Source organism: Sitophilus oryzae, unplaced genomic scaffold (assembly GCF_002938485.1).
Source record: "Sitophilus oryzae breed Bouriz unplaced genomic scaffold, Soryzae_2.0 scaffold_1442_pilon_pilon, whole genome shotgun sequence".
Taxonomy (NCBI): Eukaryota; Metazoa; Arthropoda; class Insecta; order Coleoptera; family Curculionidae; genus Sitophilus; species Sitophilus oryzae.
Genome location: NW_022146107.1, coordinates 6,091,499 through 6,114,003, shown reverse-complemented (window position 1 = coordinate 6,114,003; position 22,505 = coordinate 6,091,499). Strand labels below are relative to the sequence as shown.

The 22,505-nt window shown below is 30.4% G+C and overlaps 1 protein-coding gene across 17 annotated transcripts in view; it reads right to left on the bottom strand.

Moving 5' to 3' along the window:
- Positions 1-22,505, bottom strand: part of LOC115877133 (serine/threonine-protein kinase MARK2-like) — a 136,733-nt gene that overhangs the window by 56,536 nt on the left and 57,692 nt on the right. Inside the window, exons 2-3 of one of the 17 annotated variants that reach the window (XM_030893278.1) lie at positions 19,710-19,921; positions 7,675-7,929 (exon numbers count right to left, since the gene is read on the bottom strand). The exons of the other annotated variants lie outside the window; for them this stretch is intronic. Of the exons in view, the coding sequence (XP_030749138.1) occupies positions 7,675-7,929; positions 19,710-19,811 (357 nt within the window). The 5' untranslated portion in view covers positions 19,812-19,921. The remainder of the gene's footprint in view (positions 1-7,674; positions 7,930-19,709; positions 19,922-22,505) is intronic. 17 annotated transcript variants of the gene reach the window in all.

Sequence of the window (22,505 nt, the reverse complement as noted above, 5' to 3'; positions counted from 1 at the left end):
AATGAATGAAATGGAAGATCGGATTGCACTGACAAGGAAGGAAGGATACATAACATTCCATTTTTGCTATTCCGATATTTAATAATTCCGATATAAAAAAATCAGACATACCAAGAACAAAAAAATCATATCTACCAACAAATAAAAAAAATCAAACCATGTACAAAATAAAAAAAGCGTAAAAGAACTTAACGAGAATAAGAATTTGTCTTTGAGTGAAGAGTTATAATAAGGCAGACAAATTGAAGATAAAATACTAGTCATTGGAAACAAAGGACACTAATAACGACAAGACTAGATTGACAAACTGCACCATCAATGAACAAATATTAGCTAGTATTGAGAAAGATTCCGGAAACCTAATAGTTATGTTACTTTTAATGAAAACACACTAAAGTCTGACCAATGAGAGAACCGATAATTTCGACATATGACATCTAAAAACTGACCAAAAAGAATAATTTTAATTGCATTTTTAATTTTTACTCAACAAATATATGCTATTAAGGACATAATGAACGTCAAAATAATTTAAGAATGAAACTAATAGTTCTTGAAAGCCCTTTTCCAGAATATAGCTTTATATTCTAGAGGAAATCCATCAGTCAAGTAATTTAACTAAGTCAAAAATTAAATAATTGGACTTAATGTGTTTTGCTGATCTGTATGTAACCAGCTAGGGAAAGATATATGCAATTACTAAATTTTGTTGCCGTAAAAAAGTCAATTAAAAGACAAATTGTGCCGCCGGTTGACGTCCGATAAAGTAATTAGTCGACACCCTCGGTCAACTTCCGCATAGTCTAAAAGACTTTCGGTCATTTCCTACCTTTTCCGACGTTAATGAAGTTTTGGAGCCATTTCCTCTTCCGCTAAAATGACGCACAAACATCCGTGCCGAAAGCGAACGACGAAAATTAAAAATTAATTTAATCCGATTTGGAAAAATTAAAAAGCAAATGAGAAAAGACGGTTCAGAAACTTATGAGAAAAACTGTATTTTTAACACTGTAGAATGAATATTTTTATAGTCCAATATCCGGCTGCAGGATTAGTACGTTCATCATGTAGTTAAAATCTAATTTTTACACATATATTTATGAATAGAGGAATACAGTTTTAAAAGGGTGCCAATCAAAAAATGCCCGCAAATAGGGGTTTCCACGGTTAGGTTAGGTTGTAAACATAGTAGAAATGACTTTATAGTAGCTCCTACAATAAAAAACTTATAAAATTTTAAAAATAAAAATTTAGATGCTAGCTAAGTCAGCAGGCTTATCATATGGAAAAAAACTATGATTTCCAATAATTTTCTTTTCAACTATTTCATGCTTAAATTCTAATAATTATTGCTTTTTTCATATACTGGGTGCGTCTTAAAAGTGGCTCTCCCCTATAACTTTTTTATTTTTTCAGTTAAAAAAACGGGGTTTGGTATGTTAGTATATGACATAAATTAGGATTGATTGACGTATTCAATTGTTTTCGGTCACTTCCTATTTCACCGGATCTACAACTTTTGATTTTTAAATAGCACCTTCGGTAGTTTTTTACTTTATTCGATAGAAAATAACACTCTAAATAGAATGACATATCATCTGTCAACTTTTGACATTTTCGCATATGATTTATTTGAAATTATAACCATAGATAAAAGAAAATAATCTACTATTAAGATAGATATGAAACTTAATAGTAAAATTATGGGTCAAAGCGCCCCTCCGTGTTTTTAGTGGCGACTACGTTTAACCCAGCGCCTTCGCCTTTTCTGCTATAAATGTTTTTTATGTTTATATTTGAATTCAAAGGATTTATTTTTAAAGTTACACTGATATATTAGTATATCAGAGTAACTTTAATAAAACATAAGAATATATATATTTTACAATTTATTTTTTTAATTTTTTTACAGAGTTTCATGTAAATGATCGTAAGTCGATTGGCTGTCTAATGAATAGACCGAGATTTATAGATTTTAAAGCGAACGAAAAAAAATCAAACAACGAATACATACCATATGTTTTTCTTTTATCTAAGAAACATACCGTCTATATTATCGTCTTTTGGAAACACGTACATTTTTGCAGTTTTGTTAGTTTCTTTGCAAGATGCAACACAACAAGAAAACACCATTTTTACAGTTAATAAATAATAAAACTATTTCTGACTATGATATTTAAAATTTAGATAGATAGAAAATTAAAAAACAAACGAGTATTTGCAAACGCAGGCCCAAATTCAATCAAAATCAAAATTTTTCCTGCGAAAATCAGGCTTTTTTCACTGAAAAGTTATTTTTTGACTTATCAGCAGTCATTGTCAAGTTGACAATATACAGAGTGTTTTCGAATTAGTCTAAAAAATTATGGTGTGATTCCTCATGTGATCTTAAAACAATTTTTATATAATCATTGGGTCTAAAGTACCTTTCTGATCTACAGGGTGTTAAAAATTAAAAAAAAATCGATTATTTTGCTTAACATAAATGGTACACCACTGCTTTTTTAAAGAAAATATATTTTTTTCTTGACTGGCCATCCTTTTTCAACAAAATTGATCGTTTTTCTTGTTCATCAAACGGTTGTCGAGAAAAAAATAAATATACTTATTAAGAGCCCGCCTTAATTCGTTTTCTAACGATTTTTTTATTTTTTAGATTAATTAGGAAACACCCTGTATATGCATATCACAGGCAACCAAATAAACTAGTAACCTCTAAAAATTATTTTTCCTGCCACTAGCGACATACCGTGTTTTTAGTGTGTACTAAATTATTTTATCAAAATTTCACCATATAAGTTTCCAGGCAATGATTATAACTTCGTTCGTAACGAAAATTTGACTCAAAATACCAAGTGTGTGGTATCAAATTATTCGTTAAAAAATGCTTTTTCCAAATATGCTAACGAGCCACCTTCGTTCCATTTGAAAAAATTGAGATACGATTAAAAATACGATTTGGGAATATTTAGCCGACCAGGACAAGACACTAAAAACATTAGACGATCAAATCTATTTTTTCAAAGCTCCTTGATTGAGAATTAGTGTTTTTAACATAGTCATGGCAGTCTAGATTGAAATTTAAAATACGATTTTTTATTAAGAGAAAATGTCAAAAGTTGACATATGATATATCATTCTATTCAGAATGATATACATGCCATTTTCTATCGAATAAAGTAAAAAAATACCGAGAGTGCCATTTAAAAATCAAAAGTAGTACTCATTTCCGGTGAAACAGGAAGTGACCAACATTGCAATGACAATTGAATACGCCAATCAATCCTAATTTATGTCATATACTAACATACCAAATCTCGTTTTTTTATCTGAAAAAATAAAAATGTTATAGGGGTGAGCCACTTTTGAGATGCACCCGGTATATTTATGACAAAAAAGCATCTACAAAAAATGCAAAAAATAAGCAAATTACATTTTTCATATATCCTCATGTATTTTATATTATCTAAAAATAAACGGCAATTGTAAATATATGGAGCTGATAATATTCTTGACAAAATAGTGAAGGATCCAGTAAATATAACAGATAAATAACACATTTAATTTCATAAATACACAGCAAACTACTTAATCGCATTTAAATTAATATTAATCATGCTCCTAAATTTGTTGAAGTAACACTCTAATTTTCTATATGTGAATATAAACTAAACCTCATAATATACTGTTGTTTCATATACCATACGTCCGAAAAAAAACTGCCTTAGAGGTGGCTTGGAAAAGATGCCTGAAGTGCTGCAACTTAACGCCGTTTGTTTCGATCTTACAGAACTACCACAAACTAAATTAGGTTAGTCTGTGGTACGACTGAATGGCACCAGCATTGATCATTATTATTTGTAAATTAAAAAATACAGTTTATAAAACATAAATTAATAGTAGGTATACAATCTCTACAAAGTACTAGATTTACATTGTTTACTTTAAGTGTTGATTATAGAGTGTAATATTTATTATTTTTTTATAAAATTCACTTTTATTTATATTTAACGTGACGTGTCCCTTTATTGCAATCTATATTGTAGGTTGCATACCTATGTTTATTATTTATTTTTCAAAACGATTTTTACCAATAAACATTACACAAATCCAATATCAGTTTTTTTTACACTGGAACTTTTTTTTGTCATTAAATTACTTAATTAAATTATTAATGTTTGGCATAGTAGTCCAACGCTCGTCAGGCCAAAAAAAAAATTTCTATGAAATTATAGTAGTATCTATCAAATGACAAATTTTCAAATCCTCACTGCCAGTTTCTCATTTGCCAATTTCGTAAATCAGATAGACTTGCTTTTGATTACAGTTTATTAGTAGTTTATAGTAGTGTCAAATAATACGTTAAATTTCATGCATGGGAAAAAAAGGCTTACGGATTTCAAAAATTTGTCAAATTTTTGTATCGGCAAATTTTCAGCGAGACTGTTTTTCTCCACTTGGGATGTGCCAGACTGTTATTTCCATTAATAAAATGATTCACTATAATAAATGTCAAATGATTGAGAATAAAGTGAACTTTTTTTCCTTTTATCTAGTGAATTCATCCGAAAATTTTAACCAGACGCAAATTGTCATTTAATGTCACCATCCGAACATATATTTTATATATTCACCCACTGGGAAAATAAGTACAAAAAAATCACTGCCTCCAGGATTAATAGTATAATTTACTGATAAAAGCAGTGCTTCTTTCTGCTCTTTAATTAAATGGTCTTTAGCAAAAACTGATCTAAAATGCAAGTAAAATTTCCACCGAATATCATTCTACAGTGAATATCATTGTTTTTCACTAACTCAGCGCGTTAACGTCGCCCTTAGCTCCAATAACAGCCTGAACTCTATTAGGCATTGTACCAACTAGGCCGTTACAGAATTCAGGGGTGAAACTATCCCATATTTGTTGCAATTTAGCACGTAGTTGTGGTAAAGTACGCTGATGATCATTTCTTAGTCGTTGTTTCATTTTGTGCCAAAGTCTCTACTGGATTAAGATCCGGGCTGCTAGAGGGATGTGACAGAACTTGTTAATAATAACCTTAATATCATGTTCTCCCATCCATTTTTTGGTAGATTTAGCCGTATGGCATGATGCTCCGTCCTGTTGAAAAATAAAATCTCCAGATGGATGTAACTTTGCTGCACTTGGTAAAAGCGAATGTTCAAGGACATCTTGATATTTGGCTGCGTTTACTGTGCCTTTAATAAAGTGTAAAGTTCCCAATCCTTTGGCCGATATACAACCCCATACCATGATGCCTGAAACTTTACAGTTATTTTGAGATAATCCTTATGGAATGCTTGTTTTTTCCCGAATCACACGCTTTCGGTAATCTCCCACACATACATTAAATCTGCTTTCGTCACTATAGATAACTTTGTCCCAGTTAGGTTTGGTCCACGAAAGATTTGATTTGGCCCAAATGTAACGATTCCTTTTTTGAGTTTCCGTCAACAATGGTTTTTCTTTGGCCTACTCATATAAGTCAAAAAATAGAAAATTTATACCGCAAAGAAGTACCTATCAAACATACCTTATAAAAACTAAAACTGCTCTTGTGGATATATTGGCGATATCATTCTCTGGAAACATTCATCCCAGTTTCTCTATTCCATCTTGCGGTTACTTCTCGTAGTGTATTTCTTCTTCCCGACTTACATATTCTAATTAAATGCCTTACACTTCTTTGAGAAACAGCTTTTGGTCGGCCTGATCTTTTACCACGAACATCAATACTGGCAGTTTCACCATATTTCTTAATTATTATATTAAAGACAGTAGTTGTTGCTACAGTCAATGCAGTATAAATTTCACGCATTGTTTTCCCGTTATGGTACTGATGAATAATAATTTCTCGCACTTTTGTATCAGTAGGTTTTTCACGTACCATTATTGTATTTTACTCGTAATAAAATTGACAGCTGTTAATAATTAATACTCAAAATATATAATTAAACCGTAAAAACAATTCCATATATCATAAAAAATATTGTTAATTCCAAATTTACAATTAAAAAAAAATAAATTAAATAATTTCGATAAATTGGCATTTTATTTGCAAAGTAACTGCTTGTTCCAACATATAGTTGTTAGAGCTCGTATAGCAGAATCATAATTAAAAATAATTTTGGTTTACTAAAATAATAAATAAAGTCTTAAAAAAATAAAAAGTATAGTCCTCGGTATATTAGAGAAAAATATTGAATACTACAACACATTATTATAATTCTTGTATTTTTCTGATACATGACAAGTTGCGTACGTGTATTGTTAGGCCAATTAAAAGTCAATTTGAAATAACTGCAAATTACACGCAATAAAAAATATAATTATCTACAATAAAGAGTAGTTGCCAACCGTGAAGTAACAATTTTTAATTGCATAGAGCTGACATAAATATAAAGATATGCTTCCAATGTATTTTATCTAGCTGAAGATACTAATCCGTTAAATAATATTTTTATATACCGGGTGTTTCACAGAAGTGGTTCACCCTTATAACTTTTTTATTTTTTTTCAGATTAAAAAAACGAGATTTGATGTTAGTATATGACAAATTAAGATTGATTGACGTATTCAATTGTTTTCGGTTACTTCCTGTTTCACCGAAAATGACTACAACTTTTGACTTTTAAATGACACGTTTGGTATTTTTTTCTTTATATGATGAAAAATGACATCTGAATAGAATGACATATCATATGTTGATCTCTATATCAGAACTTTTGACATTTTCGCTTAAAAAATCGTATTTTATATTTCAATCTAGAGTGCCCTGGCTTTGTTCATAAAGACAATTTGACTCGAAATACCAAGTATGTGATACCAAATGTATTTTTCAAATGGTTATTTGAAAAATAGTTGAGATATAATTAAAAATACGATTTGGCATCTTTTAACCAGGACAAGACGCGAAAAACATTAGTCGATCAAATCTATATTTCCAAGGCTCCTTGATTAGAAATTAGTGTTTTTAACACAGCTATGGCACTCTTGATTGAAATTTAAAATACGATTTTTTAAGCGAGAATATCAAAAGGTGAAATATGATATGTCATTCTATTTCTATTGAGAGTTTCATTTTCTATGGAATAAAGTAAAAAAGAGGGTGTCATTTAAAAATCACAAGTTGTAGATCCGGTGAAATAGGAAGTGATCGAAAACAATTGAATGGGTCAATCAGTCCTGATTGACGTTGTTGTCATATACAAATAATTGTCACGTATATCGTTTTTTTATCTGAAAAAAATAAAAAAAGTTATAGGGGTGAATAAATGGTTTATAAACAAAAAAAAAAAGAATAATTTATTATTAAGTTAGTTATCTAGAAACTTTTAATGCAAACGGAACCTCGGACACCTTGTATATTACCTAGATAAATGGGCTATCATACATCAGTTATTCTTGTTTCTAGTACGTGTTTTACGTAGTACTCAAATTGATTTGGACACAAAAATAAAAAATACGGTTCAAAATACGACCTCTTTTTACCCAAATTTGGCAGATACCCGACGGCAACATAACACAATAATTATTGTATGAAAAAAATAATGCCAAAAATAAGGAAATATTTATCATACAACTCCTATAATTTACATATTGAATAACATATACCTAGAGAATTCTTAAAATACAGCATCACCAAAAAACAATACCTTTCTATTTTTTCCGCCTCCTCCCACAACAAAGGGCAATCCTTCCACCATATTAACCACCATTCCGCCTCGTGCTTCTGCGCCGTTCTTGTGCGAGTGTTGCGGATGCACCACATGGTTGTGGTGGTAGTGGTGCGCGTGTTGGTGGTGACCACCAGGGGGCGTTTTTACCCCGGCGGCCTTGTCCGTGTGCGCAGCCGCGGCAGATTTAGACCGGCGCAGCAGTCTCATCATTTGGTTTTTTATGGTTACTGGCTGACGAGAAAAAAGTTCGCTTAAGTTTGTGCCGATTTATGAAGGGGCGCGTTGAAATAAAGACTATGCGGTATCCATCCAGAGCTGAGTTTAGGTACAATATCTGTGATTTAACGAGCGATCTTTTGCAAAGTATCCACGTTACGAACACGAATACCATAAGTTGGAAATATTATATAGGTACTTTGAAATTATAATCCATAATAATTTTAGTCGGCCGACCCTTGTAGATCTTTTATTGACTAAAAAACTTTTCAAAAATTAACAATTAAAAGAAAATATTATGTCAAACGTTTCAAAGCTTATCATCATAAAAACTCAGAAATAACATATCATCATAAGACCAGCATGCAAGACACTTGCAGTTTTTTACATTTTTATTTACATTACATTTCATTTTTCAAGAATTTTCTGAAATGTTTATTTACTTACCCCTCACCTCTATAATTTTTTAAATAAATATTAAAAAGGTTTCTTCGAAACTTTTGCCAGCGAATATATAATTTATGGTAGCCGTAACAAGAGTTTCATTTTTATTTCGTTTTTTTCTAACTAATTTTCTAAAGTAACATCGATATTTGGATGAAAATTGGTACCTATCTGGATATTTTTTACACGAGAAATTGGATTTTGATCTTAGTAAGACTCCCACTTGTAGAAAACGCCACCTGCAAGTTTTCTAACTGTTTTGAAGAGTAATAACTTTTCGCCCGTGCCTGTATTAAGGTGCGATCACACCGGCTGCGCCGATCCGCGCCGCGCCGCTCAAAACAGTTTTAACGTGTACTTTTGAAATGTATTTTTTTTAAACGCGAACAAAAGTATATGTTAAAAAAATGATTTGCGCGGCTAGGAGAGGCGCAGCCGGGGTGAGCGCACCTTTTCACGACTGAGAGAAAAAAATATACATTTTCACCGTTTTTTACACAAAAAAGTTTTCTTTAAAGATAGTTAATAGACTGAAGATAAATTTTGATTATTTAATTATTAATTTTTTGTGTCAAAGGTTCACTAGAAACCAGACATCAATTTTCATCCAAATATCGACGTTTGATTAGAAATTATTAGAAAAAATCTAAATAAAAATAAAATTTCTACACCCTGTATCTCCGAAATGAAGCATTTTACATTATGTTTACATTATTACGTCAATTATGTCAATTTTTATTTTTACAAGTTTTATGTCAATCAGTAAATGACGTATCGAGACAAAATTATCATCGATTGTCATTCCTCAGCCGTCTCTGACGCCGTTTTTTTTTCGATCATACGGTATCTATCGTATTTATAAAACATTTTTAATTTGCCACCATGATAGTTGTCACACAGCGTATGACAAAATATTTATTTCGTAACTGAACATACAGAATTGACTCCACAACTTTTTTCGATAATTCAAATATAAAATTATTTTCTTTGTTCTAGACTTTTTCAGAACACCATATATAATGCATGAAACAACAATATTAATAATATATGACAAGAACTCTCTCTTTCCGGAAAAGCAAATAGTAGCGGTGGTTTGAACTTGACACTGATCTGTAACGACAGAACAATACGAAGATTGTTGAAAGTTCAATCACAGAGGTGTTAGACAATATTGCACGAATTCAGAGAAAAGAAAATATCTAGAATGGAAATTACAGGTTTACAGAGTTTGTCTTAAATTGGGTACACGTTAAACTTAACAAAATTATTCTACGATACAGTTGGGGTTGGAATCTTTGGTATTGCAACAGCAAAATAAAACACTAATTCACCACAATACAACAAAACACTTTACTTTTAACACTGGACGCACGCATCATGTTAGTATCATCAGCAGATAGATGACTGATGATTAAATCAGTTTTAAACATCTGCTGATGATGCAAACTAACAGGGATAGCGAAACGCGCATCCAGTGTAAAAGTAAAGTTTTTTATTATTGTTTTGAAATAGTGTTTTATTTTGCAGTTACTTAACGTATATAAAAACGACACAATTTGTAATGCATTACATGTAATGATAAAAATTATTTTTTTTTAAATCAACTTTGTAGAAAAGAATTATAATAGTAACAATAATTTTTAATTAACATCTCTCAGATCGCAACTAAAATATGCTCACTAATAGTTCATTTTATGTAGAATTGAATGCCGAAAACCGTTTTCCGATATCTTTAACAGATTTCGAGTTATATGAGAAAATCTACAAAAGAAATATTTTTTTCTGTTTTTTAAAACATTTAACACCAAATATCTCTCCAGAACAAAAGGCGAGAATCTCAAAAACTATACCATTTTTGTAAAGTACACATTCAGGGCTACAACACGAAATAAGCAAAATCTATTTTCCAAAATTGTTTGAAAAAATTCCTCGGCATCACCCTGTCGATTTTGTCAAAAACCGAAATCTCTCAGATCGCTAAAATATGCGCACTGATAGTTCATTTTATGTAGAATTGATTGCCGAAAACCGTTTTCCGATATCTCTAACAGATTTCAACAACTAACAGTTATTTTTTTTCTAACAGTTATTTGAGAAAATCTACAAAAGAAATATTTTTTTCTGTTTTTCAAAACATTTAACACCTTTTTTTAACATCATTTAATTCTCAGCAACAAAATATAAAAGACGAATTTAGAATGACACTATTTTGAACTGTTCTGTATCCAGTGTGTTCCCTTAATGTGAATGAAATGCATCAAGCATACCGATTATATACAAATTATTCAAAAACACTTTGTTATACGGAATCAGTTAAATAAACAAATTTAGAAATTCTTCCACAAATCAAAGTAAAATGTTTTAAAGGAAGTGAACTAATCTTCCATTGCTTATTTTCTTATTTAAAAAAGTTTAATTGTGCGTGATGAGTCAACACGACTGTGCAAAACAGGATTTAAAAATTGTGAAAACTGAGTTGGCGGTAAAAATAATAATAATTTAAAAATGTATAAGTATGTTCAGGAACGCCTTACTAAAATAACAGCAAAACATTTTTAAAATTCAAAATTTTGTTAGGTATTGCTGTATTATTTTATAGCTGTATGATAGATAGAGATAAAGATATTTTTACAACAATACAGAATTTTATCCATAAACTTCAATGCTAGTTTCCTTTAAAACGTCATAACTGTAGTCAGTGATCTATTACCGTAAAAATATTGGTATATTGTTTTATTAGGAGTAAAAAAAAAAATGTTGTGGCGAAGTTGTACATTTCACATTTTACGAATGAGGCACAAGAAGTACATTTATCCAAAAAAATCCTTTATGGGTTTTTCGCCACTGCACTGCAAGAAAAATCTACAAAATAAAATAGTTATTTTTGGTAAACACTTCTGCGTTAAACCTAAACGGACGCTGCTTGTCAGAAGTTGTGTTTACAGTTATACAAATTTGCCTAACAAAGAAAAAAATGCTTAACGTTTCGGAAAGTTTTCTCTTTCCGTCGTCGGAAGCAAAAAAAAATATAAAGAATCAAGAAAAAAACTATTTAAATTGAACTATTCGAGAACACTTTACTTTTTAGAACAGATACGTCTACAAGAAATTGTTGACGTTCTGTTAAAATTAAAAAATTGATTTTAACAGAACGTCAACGATTTCTTGTAGACGTATCTGTTTTAAAAAGTAAAGTGTTCTCGAATAGTTCAATTTAAATATTTTAAATAGTTTTTTTCTTGATTCTTTATATTTTTTTTGCTTCCGACGACGGAAAGAGAAAACTTTCCGAAACGTTAAGCATTTTTTCTTTGTTAGGCAAATTTTTATAACTGTAAACACAACTTCTGACAAGCAGCGTCTGTTTAGGTTTAACGCCCCCCCGAGAAGTGTTTACCAAAAATAACTATTTTATTTTGTAGATTTTTCTTGCAGTGCAGTGGCGAAAAACCCATAAAGGATTTTTTTGGATAGATGAATCCGCCACATAGATATAGACATTTTTTAAGAAGTACATTGTTAGTCCGAGTAGTTCGTTCCATCGAACGTTTTATGACCTGCAGTTTCCTTATGATGTCCGTTTAAAGTGTCCAGGTTTCGCATGCAAAGGTCATGGGTAGTACACATTGGTCGAATGTTTTCTTCTTCAGATAAAGTGACATTCTAGATTTGAATATGATTGAGTTTCTTCCATAAGTACTCCATGCTAACTTAATTCTTCTCTTAGTTGTCCCAAATATATAAACCCCCGGTACACTAAAAATTCCGCCACCCTAAAAGTTTGATGTTTCATAACTTTTTATTTTGTAATCCAATTTTTAGGATTATGGTATCAATGTGAAGATAAATTTGGCATTATTTTTTTTATTATTTTAATGGCTTATATTCTTCGGTTTCTCCATCCGTTAATGCTAGCCATACCTCTTAAAGTTTGTGGTGGAATAGGACGACGAGACGAACAGCTCCTTTAAGTTCATCGCACAAATGTTCCATTGGATTGAGGTCGGGACTACAAGGAGGCCATTCCAATCTTCGTAGTCCAACCTCATCCAGGTACTCGTTAATTACTCGTACTCCTAACACGTTACCCCGCGCAACGTGGGGCCTGGCACTATCATGCATCAGTTTAAACTGATTTCCAATAAAAGGAGCCACTTGAACGACAACCTCTTGGAGGACATCCTCAATATAACGGTGGACATTGAAAGTTCCATTTTCGACAAATTCAAGATTGAAAAAATATCAGTATTTTATTTAAAAATGTGTAATCATAAAAGAATAGGAAATCATAGGATAATTGTAAAAAAAAAGACACGTTAGGAATACATTTAATATTACAGGAAAGTGTTCTTTATCCAAAATGCCCGTCCCACTTTTTCCACAGGGTGTTTTGAATTTATTGCAAAAAACGAAGTTTTGATTTACCCCGGTATAAACCTATCTAAACGAAATATATAAGCATTAAAATAATAAAAAATAATGCCAACAAATTTATCTACAAACTAATACCATAATTATAAAAATAAAATCAAAAGTTATGAAACATAAAATTTAGTCAAAATTTTAGGGTGGCGGAATTTTTTAATAGTAATAAAAGTAATGCCTTGTAAGTAAATATATAACGAGCAACAATGATGACACTCTCTGAATTTTACATTTAATGCCAGTTTAATAATATATTTTTGTACTTTTGTGTCTAGCTGTAAAAGTATTTTTTATATTAACCATGTCGCAAAAAATTGATACATTTGTGTGACGTTTTTAAACATACTTTATTTTTATCTAAAAATATGCTGTAATATCATAAATAAAAAAAAATTACTGCTATTTTCTTAATACATCCTATTATGTTTTTTTCGTTTAAATATATTTTTTGAACATTTCTCTCATTAAAACTAGTCTACGAGTAATAAGCACCTAAATTTGTTATTTCCTGGTTAGTAGAAAAAAATATTGTATAATTATTCAAAGAAAGTACTGTACTAATTCCGCTTTCCCAGTTTTCACTTTATTCAACTTTAGTTTCATAATATTAACTCTTGTAATTATATTAAAAACAATTCAAGAGCATTGAGTTCAGATGAAATATCAGTATAATTTGTTTCCGCGTATTTTAAACTCTATTTACAACAAATATAGATTCTATTTACAACAAATATTTTATTTATTAAGTGTTTTGCGGTAATATTCTGTAAGATTACTGTAATACCTACTAAAAATTTCAATTTAATCTTATGACTTAGTATTGTAAATTGAAAGAGTCCGTGATTTACCTACACCGTACCACCGAATATTAACTAAAAACCTTACCATCAAAAAATATTATATATACTATCCTTTGCCACAATTTCTGAATTATCAAATTCTCACATTTATTTAAAAGTAAAATCACAGGGTCACGAATATTATTCAACACAAGTTATTATCGCTTGATTTAATAATATAACTTTATAAAATGTGACTCCTAATAGATAAGCCCATATTCACAATTTTTTTAATTGTGGTTAAATATTTGAAAACAAAATAATGTTAGTATATTGGCACACAAAAAAGGTGTGTCAAGCTGAAAATAATAGAACCCTTATTACAATATCCCCTGAGACTTTACCTCGGCCAGTAAAAGCTAATGTAAACTTGCACGCCAATAAAAAAAAACAATTACTTTTCGTGAAGTATCAGAAAAATAAGAAAATATAGAACTAAAAACAATTATAGATGTGGCAGATTAAGGCGTATTCTCACTAGTAGATTTTAGTTGAAACGTTGATTGAAAGAACTGGGAAGACACGCAACCTAATGGGCAAATTCGTGACAAGGCTGATTTGATTTCCCGTACGGTGGAGCCTCTACTCGTTCTACGGCCAACGCATAAAACATTCATTTTCACTAATTAGGCGGAAAACATATCGAAGACGGCGTGGAACTGAAAGCGACAATGTCGCCACATTATGTGTAATATCTGTAATACGTTTGACGAAAATACCTTTGAATAAAAAATCCGCGTTTATGTATTGTATTCGTGCATGTTAAACATAAAATAAACAACAAAAACAAAAATTCTTTTATTGGTACTGAATATTTCGTATGATTGAAAAAAGTCGTTTAACTAAACTGACTTGGAAATAACGACTATTGACATTTACCCTAATATTTTACATATGGAATAACAGCGATCTTCATTTCCAAGCCAACTCTGACGCCGTTCTTTATATAATCATATAATGTTATATTAAATTTTTAATGATAGAAAATCCGTATTAATAATAATTCATTTAATGACAGAAAATCCAAATCCGTAGTTCTGGCAACACTGCCTCTGGCAACCACCCACTCTGTCGACTACAAGCAAAACTACTGTCTACGGTACAGTGTTCTTTATCCGCTACGCTGTAAACGATTATCAGCGCGCAGCGGCGGCGGCGCAGAGCTAAACTAAATCTCGGACATGGTTTGTGCCACGAAATCGCCCATAAAGTTGCGCATCTTCTTATTTCTTCAATCAACGGTTGAACGATTTTTATTGATGTAGCAAAAAATAGTGTAAAAATGGCAATTAAGTTGGTCCATTTCAAGGGTTGGACAAAATGAATATGAAGTGGCATGAAAGTATTCTGTTACTTTTTTTGGATTTACATCAACAGCATGACTGGATGCTCGACGGTTGTATATCTGCACGGATTCTAGAACCCATCTATGTTTACTTATTTCTCTGAGTGTATGCTCCTTTGCCATTATTCTCATTTATTCTGTCTCTCCACAGTGACGGTTGTTTAAATTTAATTTCCATTAAATAACTTAAACATTAGCAGAAAATTGTAAATTTTTGCCATTAAAATTCAGATAAAAAATAACTTCCTAAAAAACCTGATATCGGAATATCTTCACCGGCAACACGAAAGCACAATATTTTAAATATTTATTCATTTTTAAAAGTAGTAATGTGGTAGGGATTTGATCGTTCAATATCAGCTTCGTGAATTAATCAATTACCAAAATGTAAATAGATGCTTAAGTTTATATGTTTTGGATCTACGAGATTAAAATATTATTCAAACAAAAAATTTCCTTTATATTTTGAACATATCGGGATAATTCCATGCGCGATAATATATACGCTACAAATTTTTTTTCGTACCCTAAATTTTGTTAATTGTCATACATTTTGATAAAAATTTAAGTCAACAAACAAAATTAATTACTAGTATTTGCTGTATATGCACATTACTGTGTTATTCAATAATTACTGTAATAATAGTAATTTTTAATACAATAAGATCGAAAAAAAAACGATGTCAGCGATGGCTATGAAATCTTCATTTCATAGCGCTGTCATTTTATATGTAAAATCATATGGAGAATGTCATCGATCGTCATTTTCAAGCAAAAAAAAACGACTGAAAATAAAATACAGAATCTTTACATTACTGAATTTCTATATAAAAGGAAATCCTTTATATTCACCGTCATTATTTCTAATCTATACACTATGAGTCGTATAAAACACAACAGTACACGTCAGAATGTGGGAAGCACTGTCTATATATTTTTTTTCAACTTGATACGAAGTAAACATAAAAAATGACACCGAGGCTATAATGATGTATTATATTTTTTAATTCATTCAAATTTAAAACAATTATACCATAAATAGTATACAGTATGTCCCAGGGTCGTCTTTACAAGAGGAAAAACTTTTTTGTTACTAATATTTCGAGCAAAATGCATTCATTACTAAACATTTTGCTTGTTCTAAAATGGTTAATTTACCAGGTTTTTTAAACGGTATGGAAATGGCTAAGTTTACTATTTCCGTACCGTTTTAGAAAAAAAAATGAAAATATAGTTGATTTTTTTTCCAAAAATTAAACAATTTTTTAGTCTGGTTACCTTGTACTCAAAACAGAGTTTTGGAGGAAAATTTTGGGGTAGTTCTGATTTTTTCAGTTTATTATGTTTTTTAGGTTTATCTTTTGGTAATTTTAGTTGGCCTATGTAGCCTTTTTTTACTTTTTGCGACTTTTTGTTTTTGGTTAAATTTACTATTTCCATACCGTTTTAGAAAAAAAAATGAAAATATAGTTGAATTTTTTCCAAAAATTTAAACACGTTTTTAGTGTGGTTACCTTGTACTCAAAATAGAGTTTTGGAGGAAAGTTTTGGGGTAGTTCTGATTTATTCAGTTTATTATGTTTTTTGGGTTTATCTTTTGGTAATTTTAGTTGGCCTATGTAGCCTTTTTTACTTTTGTGACACCCTGTATACAACAAAATAATTTTAGGATATACACCATTATAAACCATGCAAAATCCGTATAAAACTTTTTCATATCTGCGACAACGGCGCCGATATTGGTCTTCATCGCACTAATGGACCACCCTGTATAAAGTTACAATATTTCTTGATTATATATATTTTCTTTAATATGAAATTTATTTATAGATTATTTTTAAATATATAAAATAACATTAAAGCTTTTTCCCAGTGTTTTCTCAGTTCTGAAAAGAATGCCCAATAAACAATTAAAAATGTTGCACGGTGGGGTATTAGCATGAAAAAGGTGATCGAAATTCGAAAAAGCAAATGTGTTTAAGATTTCCCAAAAAAAGATAAATGATAAGTTAAATCATCTCTGCCATGAATGGCTTTGCTATGGGTGTGTTTAGTTGCATTCATTTGTTTCAACGAAACGTCAAAGTTGTTACTTCTCACATGCTTCTCACGGATAAGAGGTAAATGGCTAAATTTTATGTTTAAAATTATAAATTGTTGTTGTTCTTGTGCTCTTTTTATGTTTATATTATTGTTTTGATTGAAAATGGCTCAGCAAGATGCAGGTATGTATTCTACATAAACGTATTATTTATTTTGATATTCTCTATACTAACGATTTTTTTTGCAACTAAAAGTTAGGCGTTTAGAAAATTTGATTAAATTTGTGACATTTTTATTATACTTAGAGATTTAGTTGCGCATTTCGAAGAATTCAGCATATTGTCTATATACGTTTTACTTAGTAAACATTGGGCTTTCATACAGTAAAATAAAATACTGCGACTTTTTGCGATTTTGCTGATAAAATGAGAAAAACATTCTTGGTTTCCTCTAATTTGCCAATCAGCGATATACTAATGCGAGGTGTAAACCGCGATGGCATTGTTGTGTACAAAGCGAACGCATTAGTGCCATTAGCAGTATAGCACAATTTGGCATTAGTAGCGACTTTAGTGGTATGGGCATTGCTCGCGGATCAGTCGTAGCATTAGTAGTAGTAGTTGCGATATTACTACTGGCACTGACCGTGGAAACACTGGAACAGTGATTTTTCTTTCTTTTTTTAGAATCGACGAATTATCCTTTATTTTGTTCATATTATTTCCTCTTTAATTGAAAATAGCAATAATTTATATAAGGTCTACATAAAAAAATTTCGATCAACTATCAGTGTCAAATACCCCACTGTGTGTCGCCTCAAGTATTGATTTGGTTTAATCAACAAACAACTCAATCGAGGGCGAACAATTCATTTGAAAAAAAGGGTCGGTCAAACGCGGAAACACGTGCTCAAAATCGATGTAGAGGTCATGCGGACGCATCTGCATTTAGACTGTTGTTACGTATGCACGAAGTCACATTTGCAATTTTAAATACCACCGTCCGCGTCCTGCATTTTCCAGGACAGTCCTGTGGTCAGCCAGCGCCCTATTTTATCATTGGACATTTACATATTGAAAAATAACCGCGATCGTCAGCTCTGTTTGGATACCACATTTTTATCGTCTATTGTGTGTGCCAAAACCTGATGATGTTTCCAGAAATTGAGTCTCACTTATTTATGTTTTCAGTATAGTTCTGCTCTACTATATCTTAATAGAGCTATATGCTTCAGGAATCTAGTTATTGATTAATGCTTCTTTGAAATCTTATAAATAATAATAATACCCGAGCTTTCTAGTGGAGTGTGTTATATTTAGGATATAAGTTGGTGTAATGTATTACTAGTGCTATACAAAAGTCATAAGATAAAACATAGTTGCGATAAGGTCGAATCTTCTTCTAATTGAGGTAAAGAATTATGTTATACACAAACCAAATTCCATTTAAATTATCTAAATTGGTATCAACAATAATACGATACCGTTCAAAAATTAGTTAGTAACTTTTATAAATAAGGAAATGTTAACGGTGATATCAAGTCTTTACAAGGAAATATATTTTTTTCTTTTTGACGTAGTAAATATGCCGTGCTCTTTTTGACCTAGCTTCATAATAAATGATAAAATGACTCTGTATTGTCTATATTGCTAATTAACTAATAAAATAAATGTATTAACTTATTACATTACTTAGGTATTAAAATTAATAAAATTAACTACATTATCCCCAATAGGTACATATTGTAATTCGTTTGAAATTGTAAACGCCGTAAGTTATATAGGTTCTAGTATTTTTTGAATCTACAATAATTGGTAAGTTACGTAAATTATTAATTTCAACATTTTCAGTTTCCACAAAACCAAAAGTGTGTTTAGTGTTTTTGATCGGGCCATATACCTACAGTATGTCCCCGGATTGTCTATACTAGAGAAAAAACTTTTCTATTATAGACATTTTGAGAAAAAAGCATTCTCATAAAAACTATTGTTTGTTCTAAAATGGTTAATCCCGTTTATACTTTTCCAAATGTTCATACCGTGTCAGAGAAAATAAAAAAAAACATGATTTTTTTTTCTAGTCCTAGAAATCAAAACGCATGGTAATGTAATTTCGTTTTCATTCTTTGATAAATTGTTATTGATAGAATTTTAATTAACGTCATATTTTTTGCTGTTTTAAAATGTTAAAGGAGCACAAACTTTATTTAGTTCAATGCTACGGAAAGAGTGATATTAGTTATCGAAAAATGTGATACTTTAACAGAAAAAAAATATGACGTTAATCAAAATTAATAATAACCATCTACCAAAGAATGAAATCTAAGTTATATTACGGGATTAACCATTTTAGAAGCAATTTTTTATTTAGCAAAATTTTTAATAAAAAATACATTTTTCTGAAATATCAATAATAATTAAAAAAAATAAAAAAGTTCTTTTCTTCCTCTTGTAAAGACAATCCGGGAACATACTGTAGTTCTTAAAATCTGTCTAGCTTCACTAGCGCTCTTGTGTGGATATTTTCAATTCAATAAAAGCTCTTAAAAGAAAGATACTAAAGTAGGTATAAACTTTCCGAGAAGAAAGCTCGACCAAAGCTCTCGGAAAGACATAACCTCGTTTTCTGGAAACAACATCAAATTCTTAGCACCGGATACCGCGCCTTTCATCTTTTCCGATTATTATAAATCTATTTACCTGTTCTTTCACGCTATATTGCGGCTTGATCGTGTAGGTCGTTTGCTTAAGCGCCGCTGCGGCGTCCAACTTGCAACTCCCCAAAGTCGAAACTTCAAACATCACTCTTTGTGGAAATGGGGGAGAAAATCCAGCACCAGCACCACGCGACCTTTCCACCAACGAAAATCGACCTTACGGAAAATTTCCCTCGGTTGGCATTTTCCGATGTACTGTAGAAACGGTTCGTCTCCATTAGAAGCGTATTTTTTAAATGTATTTTAGTGTAACCGAATTGCGAAAGATGCTCAATATTCATTTATATAAACATACTATCTATAATTACATAGTTAAAATTTTCATTATTTTAGTATTTTAATAATACACCAAATCACTAGACTTGTACTATAGCCTGATGGATTTATTCTGGCATGTCTGTCCGCTAACCGCCAATTTGTCCGCACAACAAAATATTTATGAAACCGGTTCAGGTTGTCAGTTTGTTTCTTAGGATCGTTGGTTTCCAAATGGTCTCAAACCTGGTTGTACATTATACTTCTGCGAACGATCAATCGAAATCAAGATAAATTTCGATGAGTAAGTGCGCGAATTATACGACAATTGTTCTTTGAGAGTTCTGTTTACTGTTTATTTAATGAGATGGGGAATGGTAAACAAAATAAATATTTTTCTTGTTCCATGGTCTTCTATTTTAACTTAAAAATGAAACTAAAAGAACTCCGGATTTCCATTGTCTTTATTTATTTATTTTAACTTACACGTGTAAGTTGAAATAAATAATGACAGTCCAAAGTTCTTTTAGTTTCAAGTGTAAGTTAAAATAAAGACACTGGAAGCCTAAAATTATTTTAGTTTCAAGTTAAGTTAAAATAAATAAAGTCAATGGAAGTCCAAAAATTCTCTTAGTTTCAAATGTATGTTAAAATAAATAAAGACAATGGAAGTCCAAAATTATTTTAGTTTCAAGTGTAAGTTAAAATAAAGTCAATGGAAGTACAAACATTCTCTTAGTTTCAAGTGTAAGTTGAAATAAATAAAGACAATGGCAGTCCAAAGTTCTTTTAGTTTCAAGTGTAAGTTAAAATAAAGCCAATGGAAGTCAAAAATTCTCTTAGTTTCAGGCGTAAGTTAAAATAAACAATGGAAATCCAAAATTCTTTTAGTTTCAGGTGTAAGTTTAAATAAATAAAGACAATGGCAGTCCAAAGTTCTTTTAGTTTCAAGTGTAAGTTAAAATAAAGACACTGGAAGCTTAAAATTATTTTAGTTTCAAGTTAAGTTAAAATAAATAAAGTCAATGGAAGTCCAAAAATTCTCTTAGTTTCAAATGTAAGTTAAAGTAAAGTCAATGGAAGTACAAAAATTCTCTTAGTTTCAAGTGTAAGTTGAAATAAATAAAGACAATGGCAGTCCAAAGTTCTTTTAGTTTCAAGTGTAAGTTAAAATAAAGCCAATGGAAGTCAAAAATTCTCTTAGTTTCAGGTGTAAGTTAAAATAGACAATGGAAATCCAAGATTCTTTTAGTTTCAGGTGTAAGTTTAAATAAATAAAGACAATGGCAGTCCAAAGTTCTTTTAGTTTCAAGTGTAAGTTAAAATAAAGACACTGGAAGCTTAAAATTATTTTAGTTTCAACTTAAGTTAAAATATATAAAGTCAATGGAAGTCCAAAAATTCTCTTAGTTTCAAATGTATGTTAAAATAAATAAAGACAATGGAAGTCCAAAATTCTTTTTAGTTTCAAGTGTAAGTTAAAGTAAAGTCAATGGAAGTACAAAAATTCTCTTAGTTTCAAGTGTAAGTTGAAATAAATAAAGACAATGGCAGTCCAAAGTTCTTTTAGTTTCAAGTGTAAGTTAAAATAAAGCCAATGGAAGTCAAAAATTCTCTTAGTTTCAGGTGTAAGTTAAAATAGACAATGGAAATCCAAAATTCTTTTAGTTTCAGGTGTAAGTTTAAATAAATAAAGACAATGGCAGTCCAAAGTTCTTTTAGTTTCAAGTGTAAGTTAAAATAAAGACACTGGAAGCTTAAAATTATTTTAGTTTCAAGTTAAGTTAAAATAAATAAAGTCAATGGAAGTCCAAAAATTCTCTTAGTTTCAAATGTAAGTTAAAGTAAAGTCAATGGAAGTACAAAATTCTCTTAATTTCAAGTGTAAGTTGAAAATAAATAAAGACAATGGCAGTCCAAAGTTCTTTTAGTTTCAAGTGTAAGTTAAAATAAAGCCAATGGAAGTCAAAAATTCTCTTAGTTTCAGGTGTAAGTTAAAATAGACAATGGAAATCCAAGATTCTTTTAGTTTCAGGTGTAAGTTTAAATAAATAAAGACAATGGCAGTCCAAAGTTCTTTTAGTTTCAAGTGTAAGTTAAAATAAAGACACTGGAAGCTTAAAATTATTTTAGTTTCAACTTAAGTTAAAATATATAAAGTCAATGGAAGTCCAAAAATTCTCTTAGTTTCAAATGTATGTTAAAATAAATAAAGACAATGGAAGTCCAAAATTCTTTTAGTTTCAAGTGTAAGTTAAAGTAAAGTCAATGGAAGTACAAAAATTCTCTTAGTTTCAAGTGTAAGTTGAAATAAATAAAGACAATGGCAGTCCAAAGTTCTTTTTAGTTTCAAGTGTAAGTTAAAATAAAGCCAATGGAAGTCAAAAATTCTCTTAGTTTCAGGTGTAAGTTAAAATAGACAATGGAAATCCAAGATTCTTTTAGTTTCAGGTGTAAGTTTAAATAAATAAAGACAATGGCAGTCCAAAGTTCTTTTAGTTTCAAGTGTAAGTTAAAATAAAGA